Source organism: Cinclus cinclus, chromosome 19 (assembly GCF_963662255.1).
Source record: "Cinclus cinclus chromosome 19, bCinCin1.1, whole genome shotgun sequence".
In the NCBI taxonomy this organism is placed as follows: Eukaryota; Metazoa; Chordata; class Aves; order Passeriformes; family Cinclidae; genus Cinclus; species Cinclus cinclus.
The window spans coordinates 2,395,296-2,418,640 of record NC_085064.1 but is presented as its reverse complement, the minus strand read 5'-3'; the positions used below and the strand labels follow the sequence as shown (position 1 = coordinate 2,418,640).

The following is a 23,345-nucleotide window of genomic DNA, read 5'->3' as shown; positions in this document are numbered from 1 at the left end:
GGAATATATTTGTACAGTGTTTTCCTGATGCTTTTTTGTTTTGAGCTAGATCTGTCTCAATTTACAAGATACATCTCGAGTTTAAGTAGCTTCATTATGAAGAAATAGGATGCAATACTAGCAGGTCTGTTTTATCTAGAACAAAAGATATCATAAAAACATGTATAGAGTCTTGTTTTGGAAAATGAGGTGGCCCTGTTAATCTAAGTCTAATTCTCCAAACTCATAATATGCTTAATGGATTAGCACTGGCTTACTTGGTGGCAAGGCTGAAGAAAAGTGGTCCATTCCTGCCATTAAATATTAATCCTTGCTGGAATATTTTTTTATAAATTATTTTTTTTCTTAAAAATTTCCAGCCTTGCCAGTGTCCCCCTCATCTTGGTGACTGTGGGGAAAATAAAAAAAAAGTCGTGGGGTTTGCAGTGTTTAATGTATTCTGTTACAAGCAACAAGAGACAGAAAAACCCCACGGATCAGATGATGTCTGAAAATGTGGGAATTTGGGGAGGGCGTCAGTGGAACATTGATAACTTCAAAGAACAGAACAGGCACTTCCTGAGGTAAATATTTCTCAGTTACTGGAATTGTTTGGAACGTTTCCTGAAACTTTTTAGCAATCCATGATAAAACAGCTATTCCAGACCTGGGGATGCACTATTTATGTTGTGACTTGGTTTGGAAGGAAAGCTGATCCTGAATGGGAAGGGACTGGCACGGATCCTACGCTGCAGAGAGAGCTCGGTGGCCTCGTGCTGCTGGGTGGTGTCTGCTCCAGCACTCAGGGTTGTGTCTGAACCTCTTGGACCAGTTAATTGCTTAATGGCAAGTCTGTTTATGCTCCTGACAGCACAAGTTGGAAAAGTATTTGGCTTTCCTGTGACTGAAAGCTAAAAAGAAAACAGCTTTTTCCCGTGGCAGAGCTGGGATCTCTGGCTGCAGCAGTCTCTGCCAGTTGTTCTCCTTGCATTTAGGCTTGTTCAGATTACAAATACCAACATTTAAATGCCACAAACAATAGGAAAAGGTATTTTTTTTCTCCAGCGAGTGAGGATTGTTGTCCATGTGTGTCTTTGTGGCCTGTGGAAATGTAGTTTGATTTTTGAAATGGCTCCTGCAAGTTGCTGTCACATGTTAGCCATTACTGCTGGAATAGCATTGCACAATCCCTGGAAATTTATAAGCCTCTTTAATTCATAGAGAGATGGGTTTAAGAAGGTTTCCTGTGTAATTATAATTTTTAATAATACTTGAATTTAATACATTACTTGTCATCCCTCAGGGTTGTGTTTTAGTTTTAAGACATTGGATGTTGTTCAGTGAGTCTTGGGCAGCTACAATCAATTGTGATTTTATTATTGAAAATCTCACTATGCAGATTAAAGGGTTTGAGGACTTTTTATTATTTTAGACTTATTTCTGGTTAATTTGGTAATAAAAAAAAAAAACTTATCTGTTTGTAACATTAAAACACTTCTGTTCTGAAGTAAATCTTACCAGGTTTCCATAACTGCCTTCAAATGAATGAATATTTTTCTGAAATGTTAGATTTGGATTTGATTTCTGAATTGACATAATTTTGTGCCTTAATCCTTCAAATTCTGGTGCATTTCATTTTCATCTGGGTAAGGCTGAGCTCGTGGTGAAGAGTGGAAGGGGTCAAGAACAGGAATTTGATGCTGGTGTAGACTGTTACTGAAAGTCATTCATCACTGCAGGTTCTACCTGCAACTGTATTTTCTCTCTGCTGTTAAAGGATATTTGAATTCTCAACTTCTAAGATGTCATTTTAATAGGAAAACTCTTCATCCTTTGTTTTTTTTTTTTTTTTCCTCAAGGACAAATCACTGGGAGCATTCATGACAAATAATTTGAATTCCTAGTTTGGGCTTTGTTTTATTTGATGATGCAAGATGATGCAGTCCTCTTTTTATTTTTTTTTCCTACCTTCTGGCCGTGAAAGGAGAATTTTGGTAGCCAAACAACTGAGCAGCTACACAAACACTGCAAAACAAGTCCTCTTCTTGCACAGGAGTTGGGCTGGAGGGTTTGTTCCTGGAAACCTGCAGCTCCTGGCTGTGGTGGATGCCTGGCTGGCACAGATGGGCTCCAGAGGGAGGTCCTGCAACTGTTTGTCTGAATTCCAGGAAGCAGGGGGGAAGGATGGCATGAAGGAAGGTGTCATCCATCTCCCCAAATAAATCTGGGAGTACTGACATGGATCACGATCACTCTGAGCACATCTGGAAATCTTCTGTACCCTGGAAAGATTCTAAGTCCCATTAGCTCTAGTGGTTGGAGGAAATGGAGTTTAATTAGACCAGAATTAGCTGTTTCATCCTCAAACTTTGATGAGAACCAAACAGCCACTTCAGGGAATTCTAATTCCTAAGGTTTAAAGGGTTGAGGAGCAAAGCTGCCACTGGGTGTGGGGAACTTCAGCTCACAGAGAGTGAGCCTGGGAGGGCTGGGGAGGCTTGGCAAGCCCTCCATGGGGAGATCCCTTTTCCACAGTGGTGGCAATGATCCTGATTGCCAAGCAGGAATGAGGCCATGCAGAGCAGTGGGAAGTGGACCTGGCCCTTCAGCTCCTCAAGCTCTGAGCAGCAGCAGTTGGAAAGAACAAACTCAGGATGGATTTATTTGGTACCACTTGGGGAACTAGTCAAGGACGAGGAAAAATCCTGATTTCTCAGCAGATTTAATGTGGCACTGATTTATGTTTCATCATTTCCATCATCATGGCTATAATATTAACCTTTAGGTATTGAAGGATATGGAAGTGTCTCAGTGTTGCAGCTTGCTGTGAGCAGTGGGTTCTTTCCAACCCTTTCCATAGCAAATATTGTTGGTTCTGTGAAACACTGTGCAAAATTCAGATTTTTCAAAAGGGACCTGAAGGGCTTTATTTATTTATCAGGGCTGGGAGCTTTACATAGTTTCCAGACTTAATGCTGAGAGTGGCCTGAAACCTTTGGCAAGATGCAGGCAGGAAAGCCAAGGATTAATGGAATGTATTGGAGGGGAAATGCAAGTTTGAGGTTTTTTTGGTCTTTAAATACTTAGAGCTCAGTTGCTAAATAAGGTTTTACAGTGCTGTAATAGCTCCCCACAGTTACCAGTTGGTAGAGGCAGTGTGAGGATGTTTCCTGGGCTAAATTCCCTAAATCCCTGGATTCCCTGCTTGTCTTTGTCAGCTTCCTTCTCAGGTTAACAGTAAAAATCCTTTTAAGAAAGCTGTTGTGTTTAGCAAATATTAACAGTTAGACATTGGTTTCTTTAATAGCACCTGTTTCATAAACAGAGTATTATTGTGTGAAGTTTACAGTGGTGAAGGATTCCATAATTATTATTTTGTCTCTTCTGCTTTATCCAGGATTGTGGCTTTATCCTTGATCAAAAGATATGGTAATAAGTGCAGTCACTCTCCCAGCAGTTTGCAAAGCCTTTAGCTTGGGGTTTTCCTGCCTGTTGTATGTAAATTTTTATGTGTCCTATTACAGATCACTTACAGGTTTTAGGATACAGTGCTGTTAGGAGAACCAACACAAAATGTTTATATTTTGGTGGTCTTAATGCTGAGAAGGTGGAGTTTGTGCTCAGCTTGAGGGACATTCACTCAGTGCTGAATAATTCTGGGAGCAGATACTGATACTAAAGAAATCCTACTCAGAATCTGAATAAGCTTGGTGCTGTTTACCAGGGCACCTTGGCTCCCTTTCCATGTGAAACCAGTTCTTCATGCTTCTGGGAGATAAAATAACATCTGGGGTGGATCCACCCCATCAGTTCAAGGGATAAGTCAAATTTGTTCAGATTGCTGTATTTTTTTCTTTATCGAGTCATAATCAGGTGCTTGTCTTTGAACAGGTTTTTGTGAGTGAGATGATAAAGAAATGCTCCCTCCCCCTAAAGCAAGGGGAGTCTGGCAATAATTGTCTCTCTGACAGTTGTTGCAAGTTAAGTTATTTTTGTAATCCTGTGTAAGGATTTTGTACTTGATGATTTGTACTCAGTACTGACAGCTTTTGAGATATTAGAACTCATTGATACCGTGGAACAGACCAAAAGAATGGCTGAATGAAAAGATTGAATTGGAGGCTCTTTGTAAGCAAAAAAATAAGGACATGATTTAATTTGGTTTCCTTTGTTAAAACTGCTGGAGCAGAATTTTTTGTAGCTACAGCTTAGGTGTTAATTTCTCAGAAGTTAATTTTTCACGTTGATTTTTTCCAAAATCCAAGGCATAAAGGTGTAAAGACTCAAGTTTTAATGAACAGAACTTTTCTAACCTCCAAGTTCAGTTATAGGTCATGGAAAGAAGGTGTTAGAAAAGATGCTGATAGAAACTGGGGCTTGGAAAGCCTGGGACATTTTCTTCAAAAAGATCATTGGCACATTCTGTGGTGAGGCAAGCACAAAGCCTGTGACACCTTTGGTTTGTCTGATCCATAAAAACTGGGGAGAAAAGGTGTCCATGAAATCAGGGGCTGCTTCTGTGTCCATGGTGTGTGATTGAGATTAGCTTTGGGTTAACTCTGGGGTATAATTGTTCTAAAAGTGACAAAGTATTCCTGACATTTCTGGCAGTGTGGGAATTTAGTCATTTTTAAGGGGGGATGGAGAATGAGCAGCCCTGGGTGCTGCAGGTGTTTTCTGTGGCATTGTCCTCCAGGTAAGGATAATTAACAGGTGTGAAAGGTAAGATCACTGTCTTCAGTTGCACTTTCAGATGCAGATTTCAAATATTGAAGACACCTCTCAATTAAAGCCCTTTTTTTTTGTCTGTGTTGCCCCATTTGAGACAACTGCATTTAGTACACCACATCAATTCTATTTGGAAGTTTCCATCTCAGAATTATACACTTATTTAGCATCCTGTTTGCATTGCTAGTTTTCCTGCCATTTATTTGTGCCTGTTGTTCTGTCCAGCATGAAATAAATTTGAATGAATTAGTAAAGTTAGTGTTGTCACTCTTGAGCTTTGATGTGGTATTTATATCTCATTTTTTTTTTGTAGATCTTTAGTCAGGACATAAATCAGCTACAGGACTGTTCCTTTGTGTGACAGACAAAAGTGTTCTATGTACTGATGTAAAAAAAATAAACCTGGGCAAGTGTTCCCAGTGAAATAAATAGCAATTATGGGAGGATTAATGTTGATTAATAACTTCCTGTGATAGTAGGAAGTCAAATTATTAATCCTGGTGCTAAAAGTTATTCCCACTCAGTCCTACCCTTAATCCTGATCAATCCAAATCCAATCATTAAGCAGTTATATGGAGATCAGAAACACAGAATTAGAGGATTCTTCAGTATAAAAGAAAAAGATTTCAGGTTTCTTGACTGAACTTTCAGTTTGAATGACACCATACAAGCTGGGGTTTTTGTTTCTTGGTTTTTATTTGTATGTTTTGGGTTGTTTGTTTTTTTTTTAAACCATATTGATTTCTGTGACATGGAATCTCCTCACTAAGAACTAGATCCATTTAGTGCTAGAAAAGGCTTTTAAAAATCATTGGGATGGAGCTGGTTTAATCAGAAATAGATGTGGGAGGTGTGCCTGTCCCTGTCACCACGCTCCCACAGCCTCTCCTGTGTTAATAATGTGTGTAAAGACCCCAATCCCATGGATTGGCTTCCTCCTGGGCATGTTAGCATTGCAGATAAACCTTTTCCCTTGCTGTGCTTGCAGTCTATAAAATAATCACAGTCTCTCTACCTTGTGGAGAAGGGAGAATCCCCAGGAGAATCAGGACTGTGGGGCAGGAGGTGTCTGGGAGAGAATTCAGGGCTCTTTTTCCACCATTCCAGCCTAATTCCAGCTCAGTGCCCCAGCAGGGCCTGGGAGCTGGTGGAGAACAGTGTTGGAACTAAACCCCTCATCCAAGTGCTTCAGATGTCAGACTTTTGGAATTTGGGTGGGTTTTTTTGTTTGTTTGGGGTTTTTTTTGTTTTTTTGTTTTTTGGGTTTTTTTTGGCATTGTTTTAATGAAAGCCTTTAAAATTTGGAGTGGTGCTAATGCTCTGCCAGAGATGTATGACTTCATGGATATTTTATGAGCTTGTATTATTTCCTTTCACAAATAATTCTAGTACAGAGCAACGTGTCTTTGGTTGTTAAAGGTGTAGCTGCTTGTAATGAACCAAAATGTTGAATTGTACAAGCTGCTTTGCATTTGGAATTTTGGATCTTTCTTCAGTCTTCAGAAATGGAAGCTCAGGTTCTCTATCTGGAAATGGTCATTGATTGGAATGAGCTTGCAGCAGCCTTTGATTTTAGGTCAGGTTGACTAATGTTAGGAAGATTAAAAATATCTGAATTTATTATGTGTTTCACTAAAAATGGACAGCCATGTAAATGCTACTTAGGTTGTGGCAGGGAGTTTTATTGTGTCTCTTCCAACCATCTTCAGTAGAAAGTCACTTTCAGTGTCGCAGAAAGGAAAAAAAAAATTATCTTTATTTTAAAAAACTTCTGAAAGCTTTTTAAACTTGCTTCCCATTTTGGAAAAGAGGGCCAGCACTGTCTGACTCACAGGAGCTGTTGGACAGCACTGGTTTGCTGCATAATTTATCTAAGTGAGATGTAATGTACTTGTGGCTCCTGCCATAACACTGTCTCCATTTCTTTTCTTTATGAACATCAAGTGCTCTGCACTATACAAATATTGTGTGGTTTATTTTGCAGCTCAAAGATATGGGTAGGAGTTTCTTGGAATGGGAAAATTTGATTATTCTGGAAATGAGCTGAATGAAAAGTAAATATGGTGCCAAATTAATAATTCTTTTAAGTGTAGGTGTATATATTTAAAATGAACTGTGTAAGTGAATTTGGGGAGAGATGTACAGAGTGACTGGATAGCATTAGATAGAATTTCATGTTTGAAATTCAGGAAATGTCAGGCTTCTATTAAGACAATACACTTGAGGCTAGAAAATATTTTTCTTTGAATTGCAGACCCTCATTATTCCTGCTCAGTTGTTGCAAAGATCAATAGCTTCCAGACTGATTACCCAATATGAGGAGAAGGATTTATTCTGGGATGGATTTGAGATGTCCTGGACATATTTAGAGTGATTGGAATATTAGTTCTTGTTAGTGCCTTTCTCCCCTGCCAGCTCTGAGCTGTGCTGGGGAGTAGTAAAAATGTGTTTATGTTAAATGTGTTTATGGTGGTGTGCAATGGTGAGGCTTCTGCCTTGCTAATTTTAACTTTTTCTAAATTTCTACACTCAGGGTCTAGACTCAGTTTGATAAAATCCTAACACAAGTTGTGGAAATTGGGCCAAGGCAGAAGAAGTTCAGTTCTAGACTGGGTTTAAAGTTCCTGCTTAATCCAAATGGAGTGGTTTTGCTTCCTAGGCTTGAATTATTTAAAGGCTGAAAGCTGCAATAGTTTCACACTCTTGACAAGAAAAATAGATAATCAGCTCACCTGTTGGTTTGTAAAAAATATTCAAGATTTCAGTCAGATATTTTGGTCTTTTCATTCTGAATTGCCAAAACCCAAAGAACACGTGGCTTGGTTTTGAGACTGGCCGGCCCCTCTTGATGACAGAGCCTCGCAGTTGTTGAGTTGCTGTGCACGGATGCTTTGGGATTTTGCTTTGAAGACAGGGACAAACCTCACCCATCTGACACCCCCTTTAACCGGTGATCTAAACAACGCCTATCCCAAACAAAACACCCAGTCCCAAACAAAACACCCAATCCCAAACAAAACAGGAGTCACTAACCCTCGCCCATCACTTTTGGGTGTGTCTGTTCTCTGTCGTGCTGCAGACAACGTCCCGGAGGAGCTGAAGGACCCGTTCTACATCGATCAGTACGAGCAGGAGCACATCAAACCCCCTGTGATCAAACTGCTGCTCTCCAGTGAGCTCTACTGCCGGGTCTGCAGCCTCATCCTCAAGGGGGATCAGGTGGCAGCTCTGCAGGGACACCAGTCCGTGATGCAGGCGCTGGCTCGGAAGGGGATTTACGTCATGGAGAGCGATGATACACCTGTGGCTGACTCTGATCTGGGCTCTGCACCAATCAAAATGGTTTGCTTAATTAAATCCACCTAATCGCCTCCTTTTATTTAACGCTATTTAAAATAGCTCTTAATTTCTAGGTCGTTAACCTTAGGAATGTTTTGTTTTAAGTACAGTTAGAACGTAGGATTTTTTTTATTTTTTTTTAAAGGGATTTTGTTTTCCAATCCTCTGTGTTATCTTCTTTCAGAGTTCTCACATGGCAATGATTGATGCTCTTATGATGGCCTACACTGTAGAAATGATCAGCATTGAGAAGGTGGTTGCCAGTGTCAAGCGTTTTTCTACATTCAGTGCCTCAAAAGAACTGCCCTATGATTTGGAGGATGCCATGGTTTTCTGGATTAACAAGGTAAAATTTACTTTGGGAAATCCTGCCTGCCTTTTCTTGTCACTTTTCAGATTTTTTAAATGGATTCTGACGCGTGTCTTGCTTTCTTACTTGTGCATTTCTATAGTCTCTTTTTGCAACTTGTTTTTCTTAGGGAAGAATAAAGCTGGTAAACTTAAAAATAAACAAGATAATCAGGAGCTGACTTAAAGAATCCAATTTTTACAGTATTTTTTATTTTCAGACAAGTTGTTATGGGGTGTTTTTTTGTTAGTGGGGATTTTAGGTGAAGCACTGTTTCATACTAAACAAGAGGATGGACTTAACTCTGACTAGATGGAACATTTAACAGAAATGCTGAAATTTTTCCAAGGGCTGCAGTTAAATTAATTCTTTTGCGAGACAAGAGTCACCTTCCAAAGAGAATGTGTCCTTGCAAACTCAGGATTGTGATTTCAGCTACTGATAATAGAGAGTTGGTCTAGAAAACTGCTGTACCATGTTTTTCTATGAACTTTTTATGTTTGTAGCATGAATTGACCATTAAGTAACAGGAGTAAGAAGGACACTTGTGGAAAAATATCCAGGTGTATTTTAATTAATTTTCCATGCTATGCCCTTTTAGGTGAACCTTAAAATGAGAGAGATAACAGAGAAAGAGATTAAATTAAAACAACAACTAATGGAAAGTCCAGGGCATCAAAAGGTAAAACAAATTTGTCTTCAGTTGTGATATTGTGTGTTGATGATCAATGCATTTAAATAGCAATATTTTCTTTGTCAGAGAAGTGTGAGGGCTCCAATCCTCAAAAGTGAGATTTTCTGCATGCAGTTAATTTTGTCTCTGTCATCAATGACCCTCCTTGCCTTTGAAGCCCAGTTGTATCTTCTGACTTTCCTTTAAGTTTCAGTAGGATGGAAACAACTTGTTTCAACTAAAATAACCTGTATCAACTGTATGTGGGTAAATATGACTCAGCTTTCACAGCCCAAAAATATATGTTATATATTTTGAAAGCTCTTGGGGCATATTCTTTTTGCATGGGTTGTCTAATGTGTATTTAGGGACTTCTTCAGGTTCTGTCCAGGAAGGATACTCTTGGCATTCAAATGTTATATGTGTGTGTTTGTACTTTTTTCCAGCTTTTTTCCCCTGAAATTATATCACAATGCACTAATATTGCAAAACATAGCACACTTTCATTTCTGGAGAATGTCAAATACGTCTTTCCCCAACATAATGTCTATCTGAATTCCCAATTTGTGATTTTATAAAACCTTAAGAGAAATTATAAATAACATATTCTTTCCTCAAATTGGCACTTTTAGGCATAAGGCTCAAAGTGTGACCTATGAACAAGGCACAGTTGTTTAATTTTCATGTTAGTGGCAAAGTTTTTTATGTGCCTTTTATGGAAAATAATATCCTTCAGCAAAAAAGAGCTGCTTAATTTACAAGTTGATCTGTGCTCTGAAGGATCTCTTGAAGTATTTGACCCTGTTGGCTTTTGAGTCTCATTTTAGTATCTAAATCTAAATTTCTGGGCTACAAGCCCTCTGAAATATGAAAGTGTTTATTGCTGAAGTGCATTTAAATATTACTGCTTTTAACTTGCATTGCTGATGTTCCTTTCCTATTCCTACATTCCTTTCCTTGCTTCCTGAGCAGTCTCCTTCCAAATGGTATTGGAAATTAGTACCTGTAAGTGAACTACTTTTACACCAGTTGTCATCCACAAAATCATGGCTTTTTAAACTTCCTCAGAGTGTTTGCTTCCATTCCAATGCTTCTCAGCTGCTTTTTGAAAAACACCTGTGTGAGCTTTTGGGGTCATCAGGCTTTGTTTTCATGCTTTTTGCATACTGTACAGCACACAGCATACTCACTTTGCAGCATCTCCAAATTGTTTCCACACTGCAGGAGTGAGGGAGGTGGAGTAGAAATAAAAACCAAAAAAAAAAAAAAAAAACAACAACCAACTAGAAAATTACCAGTTGAAATGGTTGCATTTGCTGGGTTTGGTTGTAAGTAGGAACTGATGACAGCACTGAGGTGAGAGAAAAGCTGGGTGGCTTAAATGGCTGCCTAATCTTGGAATCCATAGTTAAGATACTCAGATGTTTGTGCTTAAATAATGCTCTTACACTGCTCCTGCACCTGCTCTGGTGCAGATTTGTAAATCTGTCAGAGCCAGAGCACTGCTGCTCACTGAGGTGGGGCAGGAGATTGGCCACACCAGTTTGGTGGGACAGTCTGGGGTTGTGTGCTCAGTTGAGGAGCCTGGAGCTGGCACAGGGGGAGGGAAGACAGTTTGGACATTGGAACAAACTACTGATTTTAATTTGTGCTGAAGTGAGAAATTGGAATATCAATTCCACTATATGTTAAAAAAACCCCAAACAAAACATCAAAACTGCTTCTAGAAATCCTGACTTCTTTTGTCAGAGTTTTCTGGGTTTATTTCAACTTGCAAAGATTTTCCTTTGTTCCTTTGCTTTCCTTAGCTTTGTTGCCCTTTCTCCTGCCCTTGCAGGAGCTGGTGTTACTCATTTTCTCTCTGGGAAGATGAGCTGTTGTCTCAGTTGTTAATTCCTAAGGGCAGAGCACTTGGAAAAGGCAGGTGTGATCAGGCAGTCTTCCCACAGAGAGCTCAGTCCCACTGCAGCCTCCTAATCCTTTGTTTGTTTGAACCAAATCTGTGGGCTGGAGTAAAAACTTTAAACATCTGAAATTAAAAGAAGGAATAAACAAAGGTTATTTCACTTCTAGTCCACTTAGATTTTAATGGTTTACTGGTGGGTTTTGCAGTTCTCAAAGTTGTCAGATCCTGTTAATTCTGTGCTTTTTTTATTTTGTGATTTTTGTTTGGTTGGGCTTTTTTTTTTAATACAGAATTACCTCTATTCCAGTAGCACCATTTTTGCAATTATTGCATGCAAATGTCATTCACTGTGTGCATGGGCAGGAGCGTTACAAACCACAACACTCAGCTTAGAAAATAAAGAAGAATTCAGAATTTTGAGTATAAAAGACTAGAAGGTTAAGAGAATAACAGCTGAGCAAAAAATAAGGAATTACATTAAGTCCATAAAAACTCTCTTTGATAAATTTGTGGGGTTTTTCACCAAAGCCAAAAGAAACAAGGAATCTTTACAGATTTTAGTTCTTGGTATTGACTGTCATTGATTTGAATTCCATTTAAACTTATTGGAAAACAAATATTTGTATCTACTTTAACTACAAGAGGAATTAAAGTTGAAAAAGTATTTCTGAAGGGTTTTTTTTTAAAATATGCTTACTTGGAGTGGATAAATGCTGAACCTTTCAAGCTAACCAGTTTACCTTGGTGTGCACACTTATTCTACCAGACTTAACAACCACATTTCTAGTGCATAATGGATGTTGCTGATGCCTTTGATTTGTTTCTTGTTTGAATAATCATCATCCTATATCTCACTGTTTCTCTCTGTGTAAGCCTGATCTGATGCATGCCCTATTGCACTGCATGCTGGAACCAGTGGAATATGCTCGTGTGGTACAGTATGATTCCCATTCCATTACATCTTCGTGGAGTGCTCCAGGCTGGGGAAAAACCCAATTTGCACCTGGGAAAAGGAGAGGAAAAATAGCATTAGCATGCAGAGATAGCTTTGAGTTCCTTGGGAAACTTAGCTTAGCATTTGCAAAATAAAGAGAAGAAACTGGTTCTCGTTGCTCCAAGTGATCTTCATTGCTCTGAACAGATTTTTTCACAGCCTGTGCCATCCTAAATTGACACCTAGGAGTGTGTATGTGTGTAGAGCTTTCCCAGGCTGGCCTGGGAAGTGTAGGATGCCTTTGGTAAAACCCAGCTTTCCTCTGATGATTCAGTGTGTGACTGGTGTGTCTGCAGAGCAGACAAGAGATTCTGTTCAGTCCCAGTGCTGTCAGTGCCCTGAAGTGTCCAAGGGATGTTTTCCCAGCACTGCCAGGTGTTTCTGCCAGGCCCTGCAGTGCATTCTGCTTTTGCTTTCCCACCTGCTTTGCTGCTCAGTTTAGACACAGCCTCCCATAGTGTGTGAATGCTCAGCAAACAGCAACCCTGGAACTTGCAACACTTGCAAGAAGCAATGCCAAGATCTGTTCTTCAGCTGACTGGCTTTGGCAGCTCCAAATTCCCTGAGGGCTGCAGGGTGGTTTGCACCAGAGCTCGATTTTCATCTCTAGTAAATCAAGGAGAGTTTTGCTGGGGATGTCAAAGCTTCCTCCTCTCTGACTGTTGGAAAAGGCTGTGTTTTTTATTTTTGCACAACACTTGTGTTGCACACAGATGTGCCATGTTCTGGTTCTCTCTGAGAGAAGTTTGCTGTCTGTGGGCATGACAGCAAATCCATGGATGTGGGTAAGGTATGAGAGATCACCAGCCCATCAGAATTACTTTTGCTGTGTTTCATTTTTCCCAAGCTTTAAGTGTTTTTATGTAGCTCCACACTTCTCTTTCTTTGGATCTGCTGCATTCAAGCATCTGTATGGAAGGGTCTTGAGTTAAATTGATGACAAGAAGTTAAAATGTGTCAATGAAGCAGCATGGATTACTGCAGGGCATGAGGAGACTGAATGGCAGATGAGCAGCCTGCCCTAGTGGAATGTTCCCTGCCCGTGGCAGGAGGTTGGGTTAGATGATCCTTAAGGTCCCTTCCAACCCAAACCATTCCAGGATTAAAAGTGAAAAAACATTTCCTTCACAATTGGCTTCCATGGGGAGAAAAGCACAGCTCTGTCAGCTGGGTTTGACTTGGGGCAGAATGGCAGAAAGGATCCAGCGAAATGAGTTTTCAATGCTTAACACACATTCCTTTTTTTTTTTTTTTTTTTCTTTTTTTGGGGATTTTATGGCTTTTTTTGCCTCTTCAGCATGATGTGAACCCTTGTTTTCTCTCTGTAGGTGCGTTACAGAAGGGACCACCTCTCCAGCAGGCAGTTACCCTATTTCCCTGTGCTGGAAGATCTGATGAAGGATGGTAGTGATGGTGCTGCTCTTCTAGCTGTGATTCACTATTATTGTCCAGAGCAAATGAAACTGGATGGTATGTAATAAAGGTTTTGAGGGGAAAAAAAAAAAGAATAAAAGGCTTTCAGGCTTTGAAAGCTCAACTAGAAATACAAAAAAAATTAAAACTGCAGCACATTTAAAAGGTAGTGGACTATGGCAGGTTGGAGGCAGGTCACATATGGAATCTGCATCTGAAAAAATAACCTCTCTTGGATCTTGTTTGTTTTTACTTAACTATTTAGAAGAGTATATTCTGTATATTTTGAGCTACAAAAGAATCCTTTCTTTTCTAGTTTTAAATGATGTGGCTTTCTTTGCTCAAATAACTGAGCTTGGTTTCAATGCTATAAAAATGGAGTACATGTCCACCAGTGTTAGCTGATAATTCTCGTGTTTTTCTTGGCATAGCTTGGCATTTTAAAATCTAGATTTTGAAATGGTTGCTCTCAATCTGCAGAAATTGTCACTCTTGAGCATTGCAAAACTTGAGCTGTCTTCCTCAGGAAATGTTTTCCTTAATAAATCAATGTCCTTGTTGCACTAACTTCTGCAAATCAACATTTTGTATTGGTTTTTAAATTCTCAGATATGTTGTACCTTGCAGAGCTCCTGAGTGTTTTCAGAAGGAACCAGCACTGTGAATCCTAGGAGTAACCCTTTATTATGTGCAGATCAAGATGTCTGGTTTTAATTGCTTTTGTATTTTGTCATTCTGTGTGTTCTCTGTAGCCTGTTTACCTTTTCTGTGGCTGTGATAAACAGAATCCCCCGTGGATTCTAAAATGAATGCAGAGCTGATGCTGTTGTCTGTGGTTTTCTCCCTCCTTTTCCTGTCCCTCTGGTACTGAGCAGATAGAGAAATGTCACTGGTAGCCAGTAAATATCCAGTGCTGGTGCAGAGTCTGTGAGTTCCTGTATTTAGTGTTTCTGTGAGGTGGGGGTGGAAGGGTGATCCCTTGGGACACTGCCAGAACTTACTGACCCTCTCCCCTTCCCAGATATCTGTTTGAAGGAGGTGACATCAATTGCAGACAGCCTCTATAACATTCAGCTTTTGAGAGAATTCTCAAATGAGTACCTAAACAAATGCTTTTACCTCACCTTGGAGGACATGTTGTATGCTCCTTTGGTTTTAAAGGTAAGAAACACAACAAAAGATATCTTTTTCAATAAAATGTGGGTAAATCATGAGTGTTTTGCTAATGTGAGGTGTAATTTTCCTTTTTTTTCTGTTTCAGCCTAATGTCATGGTGTTCATTGCAGAACTCTTCTGGTGGTTTGAGAATGTCAAACCAGACTTTGTACAACCAAGAGATATCCAGGAAATAAAAGATGGTAAGTTTGTAACCACAGATAACTGCTAACATGTTATTTAGAAAATTCTTACATTGCAGTGAAACTGTTGCCTAGGGGTGTTTCCTTTGAAGCTTTATTTCTACCCAAGGTTTATTCTTGCTGGGAATCTTTGGAAAGCAGTAAAGTAGAAGGAAAATCATCCCTAGATCCACTTGAATTCTAACTTTTTTTTGCATGGATAATTTTTGAACAGGTAATTCCCCCCCTAAACCCACTAATTAATTATTAATTTGTAACTTTCATTGAGCTCACCAGAAGACAGATATTTTAAATAAAGACCTATAGTTCAGTTTACACTGTTGACAAGCTTTCCATTCTACCCTCTGCAATCTGAAATCTTCCTGTCCTCCTTCCCTGACCCCTGTGAGTTGTGTTGATGCTGTCCCTTTGTGCCCAGTCAAGGCAGTGATGCAGCAGAAGAGCAGCAGGCCCCCTGTCCCCATTTCCAACGCCACCAAACGCAGTTTCCTGACCACTCCTGCCAGCCCAAGCCCAGCAGAGCTGCAGCCCCCAGCCCAGGCAGCCCCTGAGGCCTGCAGCAGGTACTACCTGCACCCTGAGGAGCCTGACTACCTGTGAGTCTGTCTTCATGTTGTTGCACCTTCACTTGATGCTTCTGTTGGGATAACCTGGGGATTTGTGCTGCTAACTGTTGTCATTTTGTCACAAACTGAGTGACCTTAGGGTGCTTGGAGCAAGCTGCTCTTGTGGGAGGTGTCCATGTCCATGGCAGGGCCTGGAACTGGATGGGCTTTTAAGATCCCTTCCAACCCAACCCACTGTGGGCTTCTGTGAAAACAAACTTCAACGTGTTCCGTGCAGGAAGGTTAATGAAAAGGGTTTTCAGCTGCCATAAATTTCATGGTGACCTCTAAGTTATTTCAGCCTTTACTTTGTCTTGAATTTACTATTTACATCTTAAATCTACTGTGTTTAGAAACTTAGCTTAATTTCAAGTAATTAGTTTGCTTTTGTGTTGTTACACATGAAAAACATCTGTTTAAGGAACTTCTTTAAAACATGATATCATTAATTTTTAAGAGGGTAACTTACCAGTGTAACTTCACAATTGGATGTTTTTTCTGATTACAGAAAATAAAAATTATTTGTAGCAATTAATTTTTTTGCTTTTCTGAATTAGTGGCAAAGGAGGAAGCCCTGCCTTCAGCCCTTCCCATCCACTGCTGCCTTTGAGGCAAAAACAACAAAAATCTTTACAGGGAGAAGACAGCCCTGGTAAGTCTGCCTGGAATTTGCCTTTCAACAGGCAATGACTCTCAATGTCAATAAAAAATTAATTTAAATATAAGTTAATTTCTATAAAGTATTTAGAATTTAATTACTCTGCAGTAACACAAGTGGGTGAGCATGTTGATTGAGTAAATCTTAAAGATCTTTTAAGAAACTTAGTGAATTTTAATTTTTTTCAGGTTTTGACTGTGTCTGCTGGCAGCTGTAGCAAATCTGTTTTCTGCTGCCATCTGTTGGGGAAGGAGTTGATTCTGTTTCTATATTTGCTATTAAATGAGGTAAAAGTGCTGGTTTAAAGACTGTTTCTAAACTGTTATCAATTAAAAACCATTTCAGGCCATCGGCACCGTTCGAATTCTCTGACCCGTGTTGATGGGCAGCCACGAGGGGCAGTCCTGGCATGGCCGGAGAGGAAACCCAGGTAAGGGAGGCATTTATTTATTTATTTATTTATTACAGCATTGCTTGAGGAGATGATGCTGTGACAATTTGATTGTGATAATGTGGTGTCACTGCCCTAGAACTGCACTGACAGTCACTTAATTTTGTTTTCTCCTAATGTGCGCTTTCAGGGCTGACTGATTTCAGATTTGCAATTGAAAATACGTCAGATGTGACATTCAGGAAGTGCTCTTGAAAATGGAAGTGTCTGAAGTTGCTGCTTGGTCTTGCTGGTGTGATACAGGATGCATTTTTAAAATAATACAACAGTTTTAGGTGTCTGTATCATGGTCTTTATTTCAACAAATTGTACCTTGTCGTGCTTGAGTGTCAGTAGAATCTTCTTATCTTTTCTAGGCCTCTGTCTCAGCCACCACCATTTGCCCTTCATCATTCTGCCAGTACTGATGTGGACCCTGGCTCTGGTGACAGCATTAGCCTGGCCAGATCCATCAGCAAGGACAGTCTTGCTTCCAACATTGTCAATGTAACTCCCAAAAATCAGCCCCACCCTCCATCAGTGAAAGCTAACGGGAAGAGCTTGCTGAACAACGTAGAAATGGAGGATGAAGATGAAGAGCTCATTGCAATCATCAGATCTGAAGAAAGGCCAAACCGTGGTGACCCTGAGGTGCAGAGTGCAGCAGCCAGGGTGCCCAGCATAGTGGCCACAGCGTGGTCTCCAAAAACAAACAGCGACCCTTCGGACAGCAAACCCGAGAGCTTTTACCTGGAGCCTTTAATGCCTGCGGTGCTGAAGCCAGCCAAGGAGAAACAGGTCATCAATAAAGAGGATGAGTGTGGGGAGGGGAAACAGAGGAGTTTTGTAACAAAGAGGTTAAGTGAAGGACACTTGTCTTTGCTCCGGAAGAAAGCGACGAGCAGCCATGGTGAGCATGACCTCAATAGGACTTTTACTCCAATTTCTAGCTCTGATTTCACTCCAGTTGCAGATCCCAGTTCTGCAGATGCAGTGGCCATGGGGGAAGCTGGTGTAGAAGCTTCCAGACCTTTGGCTAGTAGCAGTTTAGATCCTTCCTCTCAGGAGCTGTCCACTGGAGGATTCTTTCTTCATGCTGCTAAACCTGATGATGAGGTAACAAGTAAAGGCAATGTGAGTTATGGGAAAGGTCTCAACCTGCACGTTCAGGACACAACCTGGACTATGGTGAGACAGGACTCAGAGCCTGATCTCTTGGACGTGGAAGATGCTGACCAGGATTTGGTGGTCATGGACAACCATCCCATAGTCACTAAGTACATCGGTGAGGAGGAATCTGCCAAGCTGCAGGAGGACATGAAGGTGAAAGAGCACGAGGACAAGGACGATGCCAGCGGTCGCTCCAGCCCCTGCCTGAGCACCATCTCCCAGGTGAGCAGCGTGTCCATGGCCAGCGGCAGTGTCCGCATGACCAGCTTTGCAGAGAGGAAACTGCAGAGGCTCAACAGCTACGAGACCAAGTCCAGCACGAGTAGCTCCCAAAAAACCACCCCAGATGGGTCAGAAAGCTGCCCAGCACCACTGACCACGTGGAAACAAAAGCGAGAGCAGAGCCCCAACAGGCAGAACAAAGACAATGTTAATCTTCTAGCTTCAGAGCTGGTGCAGCTCCATATGCAGCTGGAAGAGAAACGCAGGGCCATAGAGGCTCAGAAGAAGAAGATGGAAGCCTTATCAGCAAGGCAGAGACTAAAACTGGGCAAGGCAGCTTTCCTGCATGTTGTTAAGAAAGGGAAATCTCCTGACGGTCCACAACCTCTTAAACCAGAACATTTTGCAAAAGAATATTCTCAGCACAACGGGGAAGATTTGGATGAAGTTTCTTTGGGTTCCAAATCTGAGGAGTTTCTTGTGAAAGAGGACGAGAGAGAAGAAATGATCAACGATTCTCAAGAAGTAGCAAAAGTAAAAATGCAGGAGAGCCTGGCCTTTGCTGAGCAACACAAACCAAAAGACCCTGCTGCTATACATGATTTGGAAAAAAGTAAAATTATTTCTGTTGCTCTCCTAGAAGACAACGTAACTGAAGCAGATATAAATGAATGTGATCTTTCTATCGAGAAGCTGAATGAAACAATCAGCACCCTGCAGCAGGCCATCCTAAAGATTTCCCAGCAGCAGGAGCTGCTCATGAAATCTCCGACAGTGCCAACCCCAGGAACCAGAAGTAACTCTCAGGACCAAAAGGTGAAACCTTCGATTCATTTTGTTGAGCCCCTGTCTCCAACTGGAATGAACAGCCTGCGGAAACCGCCACGGCTCGGCCAAGGAAGGACTCCCAGACCAGGAAGGCCTTCAGAGCTGAAAGTCCCTAAGGACAGGCAGCAGAATTCAGCACGTGTTAAAACCCCAACACCCAGCCTAGAAAACCTTCCACACCTGAGACCTTTCCCACCCAATAGCTTGGCAAAGACACCCACGGAAGTGGGATTGGAAAGCAGTCCTGATCATGGAAGTGGTTCCCAAGAGAAGTGCTTCTTTGATACCTATAGACTTCATGATGAGAGCAATCAAAGGGCACTTGTTCTCTCCACCTCCAAAGATAAAAATATTCTGTCTGAAATGAGCAAAGAGGTGAATAACAGCTTCAAGGAAACAGGGTTGAATTCTTCTGATGGCTCAGGAAAAGAAAATGTCCCAGTGGATGAGCCCCTGAGAAGCAAGGCTAATCTCATTGAAGTAGATTTGTCTGATTTAAAAGCTCCAGATGAAGGAGAACTTGACAACCAGGATAGCTCCACGGATATGATTAGTGAAGGTGATCAGAAGTCTGGTGTGGGTTTTTTCTTCAAGGTAAATGTGTTACCTTTCTCTCTCTGGTCCCTGTTACACGTTAGAACTGGTGTTTCCCAGCCTCCTGATGGAGCACAGCCCTCATTGGTTGCAGTATTTGGATATAAAAAAGCTACGCTGGAAAACAATTTCTTTTGGAAAAACAGAGAGATCTCTCAAAACATTCAGTGTCTTAATTTGTGCTTAGACATGATTATTATCAATACCACAAATGTGCTGACATGATGATACTTTTCGTTTTTAATTTCTGTTTCAAGAAAGTCAAACTAGTCTCAATCTCAGGGAATTGAACTTCTGGGATCTTTGTAGTTTGGTTAATTTTCACTGATTGTCACTGCGTTAGGGTTGTTCGTGGTGTCCATCCTGGATCACATCATAGCTGCATTGTACTTTGCAGGTCTAGAAGGTTTTGTGATGATGAAAGATATTTAAAAACAAGTCAGAGTAAGATGAGCCCCTTTTTTTTTCTCCTCACAGGCTTAAGGGGACACTAAAACTGTCTCTTCATTTTTTCCTGAGCAATAAGAGGTTTTGATTTACACTCAACAATCCTAAAAATATAAAGATTTCCAAAAGTAATAGTTTTTCTTCAAATTTTCCTGGAATCGTCAGCAATCTTGTGATGTCCACCTTAATATATTGTCCACTATTCTTTAAAATTTCCATCCCTTTGGATTTTGCAGGATGAACAGAAGGCAGAGGATGAGCTGGCCAAAAAACGTGCGGCGTTCCTTCTGAAACAACAGCGCAAGGCCGAGGAGGCTCGGCTGAGGAAGCAGCAGCTGGAGGCTGAGGTGGAACAAAAAAGGGATGAAGCTCGGTAATGATGCCCAGAAAAGAATTTCTCTTTGTTTGTAAAGATAAGGAAGTTGTTCCATGCTGAATGCACCGTTCTCGTGTTCCCCTGGCAGCCGCAAAGCCGAGGAGGACCGGATACGGAAAGAAGAGGAGAAGGCTCGGCGAGAACTCATCAAGCAGGAGTATCTAAGGAAAAAACAGCAGCAAATTTTGGAGGAGCAAGGGCTTGGGAAGCCCAAATCCAAGCCCAAAAAACCCAGGCCAAAGTCTGTTCATCGTGAGGAATCTTACAGTGATTCAGGCACAAAGTGCTCTTCCACACGTAAGAATCTGCATTGAGTTGCTCTCCCTGAGTTTCAAATCTGCTGCCACCAAAAGTGTCTGACATTTTCTCTCCTGTTTTGTAGCTGATAATTTGAGCAGTGCTCAGTCTGGTTCCAGCCTGTCTTTGGCCTCAGCAGCAACAACTGAGCCTGAAAGTGTTCACTCTGGTGGCACTCCCTCACAGAGGTACAGCCAGCTTCTCTTGGGTTTCTCTGCTCCTGGGGCTTGAAACAGTTTTGGGTTTCAGTGCTGCTTGTTTCACCTCACTGGCAGAGGAGCACAATCAGCATTGCTGAATTCATCTGCTTTATGTGGCTGCCAACTGCAGTGTTCTGTACAAACTTGCAATTTTGTTTTATTTTCTCCCAGAGGAGTCAGAGTTTTGCTTTGATTTGTGGCAAGAAGAATCTGACTGTTCTGAGGAGGATAAGGGAGAATAATCTGTTCCATTCAGGGACAGCAGCATTTATGTGAGATTGCAGGGACAAAACCCAAAACCTTAGCATATAATTTTTTTCTTTATTTCCCTCCCAGAGTTGAATCAATGGAGTCCTTACCCATTCTGAGCAGAAATCCCAGCAGAAACACAGAGAGAGACTGGGAGAACGCTTCCACAGCATCTTCTATTGCTTCAGTGGCAGAATACACAGGTGCCTGCTTTGTTTCAGCTTCCTTTGCTTTTTTTTAGTTTGTTTCATTCATTTATTATGAATACCAGGTCAGGAGAACCTGTGATGTGTTTCATGTTATTTTTGAGAAGTTGTCAGGTGTGTTTTGTTGTGTTTAATATCTCTAGAAGTAAGTCATCCTAGTAAAATGAGGGTGTTTTTCTTTTTTTTTCCACTTTAAATGAAAATCTTCATAAATGTCAGGCAGATAATTTTTACTTATTTCTCTTCCTTAGGTCCAAAATTATTTAAGGAACCCAGCAGCAAATCCAACAAACCTATTATCCACAATGCTATATCTCACTGCTGTCTTGCTGGAAAAGTGAATGAACCACATAAGAATTCAATATTAGAGGTAAACATTAAAATTATTAATGCACTCTCAATCAAGTGGGTCTGTAATGCTGATTTCATAATACCACTGCTGTGTAGTGTGAATTCCATTTCCTAAAATGTGGCTGTCAGAGCATTTTTTACTTTCCACGCGGAAAACACGATCCTGTATTTAGAGTTCCGCTTTTAGGTTTATAAACCTGGAAAATTACATTAAGAGGAACAGCTATTGAGCTTAAAGCTTGGCATGATTCTCCCTGTGAACAAGCCCTGTACCTGGTTGTTTTTGCTGCAGGAACTGGAGAAGTGTGATGCCAACCACTACATCATCTTGTTCCGCGACGCCGGCTGCCAGTTCCGAGCACTTTACTGCTACTACCCCGACACCGAGGAGATCTACAAGCTCACTGGGACAGGGCCAAAAAGCATCACCAAGAAAATGATTGATAAACTCTATAAGTACAGCTCGGACAGAAAACAGTTTAATGTGATCCCAGCCAAAACCATGTCTGTGAGCGTGGATGCTCTCACCATCCACAACCACTTGTGGCAAGCCAAGCGACCCGCGGTGCCAAAGAAGAGCCAGACTCGGAAATGACACCCAGCTCCTGGGGAGAAGGTTGGCTCACTGGGATTGCATTGAGACAAGACACGTTTACCATTTTCCTCCAGTTTGGTATGAAATGTGCAGAACCATAGACCACCATTTTGTAAGAGGTTTCGGGACGGAGAACCGTGGATGCAAGTTCTTGAGGATGAAGGAACGTTGCCAGTGGGTTTTTTTTTTATGAATGATCAATCTGCTGTTACACCCAATGCTAACTACTGTGGCTTTCAGCTGATGAGGGACTGTGCATGTAGCAAGATCTTGAACAAATGGATTTTCCTTTTACTTGAAGCTTTTCATCGGTACAAATTGGGAATAATTTAATTCTCTTTCCTCTCCACCTCATTCCTTCCTTTTTCCTGGCATTCTTAAAAGTTGGCAAGCTCTGAACTTGGGTAGAAGGATTGAACAGATCTTGGGTGAAGTGCTTTGGGTTTGGTTTGGTTTTTTAAACAGTCTTTAGGGAAATCTTCCTTTCAGACCTTTTTGAGGAACTGTTGAATACATCCAGTTGTTGTACTGTACCTACTGCCAACGTAAGTCCAGCTCTCAGATTTCTGAAAAAAGCCCCAACTTGTGCTGCTCAGAACAGTTTACTTGCAGGATCTGTGTAGGATAAGCATTGCAAGGATTGCAAAAGCCAGTCTTTTTCTAAAAAAAATATATAAAAATTTGCTCACAGATGTAAAGATCTCTGGAATACAATCATGAAGAGGCATTAACAGGTGCTACTAGCTGGAATGTGCCTGACTGAAACTTAAGGCAAGCTGAATGGAGCCCAGTGATTACTGATTTCAGTTTCAGGTAGTGTCCTAAAGATTTGTTTGCTTTAATAAAGGTGGATGCTGGTAGGTATAGAACATTTCCACTCTGAGCACGCTACTCCTGTACAATGGTGCACTTAATGATCACAGATTTTAATGTTTTTATTACATCATGAAATGTAATTCTACTTTCTTGGTCCTGTCGTTATTCTGAATGAGCAGCATGCTCTACAATGAAGAGTGTGTTATGTTTTTTATTTTGGGTGATATATTAATATATATTGATTTGTTTTTCTCATTTGAAAGCAATTTTTAAACAGAGACATTTGCATTTGTTTCAAAAGCCCAAATAAGTCGAATGGCTTGGATTTCTTTTCATGTTGAAATATTAAATCTTGAGTTATGACCTTAAAAGTCTTTGTGTTTCAGCAGATTAAATTTTTGTCTGTGGTAACAGGGGTATATTTGCAGTTCCTTTTTTTTTTATTATTTTTTTTTTTATTTTTAACCACTCCCATATCTCATTCTTGGCCCCAAATAGTCCCCGAGTAGGTTTCTGTAACTATTCCCTAATTAATTTAATCTGCTAACGAGCTGCTGCTCCA

General features: G+C 40.8%; 1 protein-coding gene across 1 annotated transcript in view; it reads left to right on the top strand.

Moving 5' to 3' along the window:
• The window catches only part of CAMSAP1 (calmodulin regulated spectrin associated protein 1), a 31,908-nt gene extending 9,941 nt beyond the window's left edge, over positions 1 to 21,967 (top strand). The window contains exons 3-19 of the mRNA XM_062505445.1: positions 7,787 to 8,049; positions 8,231 to 8,392; positions 8,997 to 9,077; positions 10,041 to 10,073; positions 13,297 to 13,438; positions 14,403 to 14,542; positions 14,643 to 14,739; positions 15,158 to 15,335; positions 15,902 to 15,996; positions 16,348 to 16,432; positions 16,810 to 19,246; positions 19,930 to 20,066; positions 20,158 to 20,366; positions 20,452 to 20,554; positions 20,903 to 21,018; positions 21,273 to 21,391; positions 21,665 to 21,967. Coding sequence (XP_062361429.1) covers positions 7,787 to 8,049; positions 8,231 to 8,392; positions 8,997 to 9,077; positions 10,041 to 10,073; positions 13,297 to 13,438; positions 14,403 to 14,542; positions 14,643 to 14,739; positions 15,158 to 15,335; positions 15,902 to 15,996; positions 16,348 to 16,432; positions 16,810 to 19,246; positions 19,930 to 20,066; positions 20,158 to 20,366; positions 20,452 to 20,554; positions 20,903 to 21,018; positions 21,273 to 21,391; positions 21,665 to 21,967 — 4,700 coding nt within the window. The remainder of the gene's footprint in view (positions 1 to 7,786; positions 8,050 to 8,230; positions 8,393 to 8,996; positions 9,078 to 10,040; positions 10,074 to 13,296; positions 13,439 to 14,402; positions 14,543 to 14,642; positions 14,740 to 15,157; positions 15,336 to 15,901; positions 15,997 to 16,347; positions 16,433 to 16,809; positions 19,247 to 19,929; positions 20,067 to 20,157; positions 20,367 to 20,451; positions 20,555 to 20,902; positions 21,019 to 21,272; positions 21,392 to 21,664) is intronic.
• The last annotated feature ends 1,378 nt before the right edge of the window (positions 21,968 to 23,345 follow it).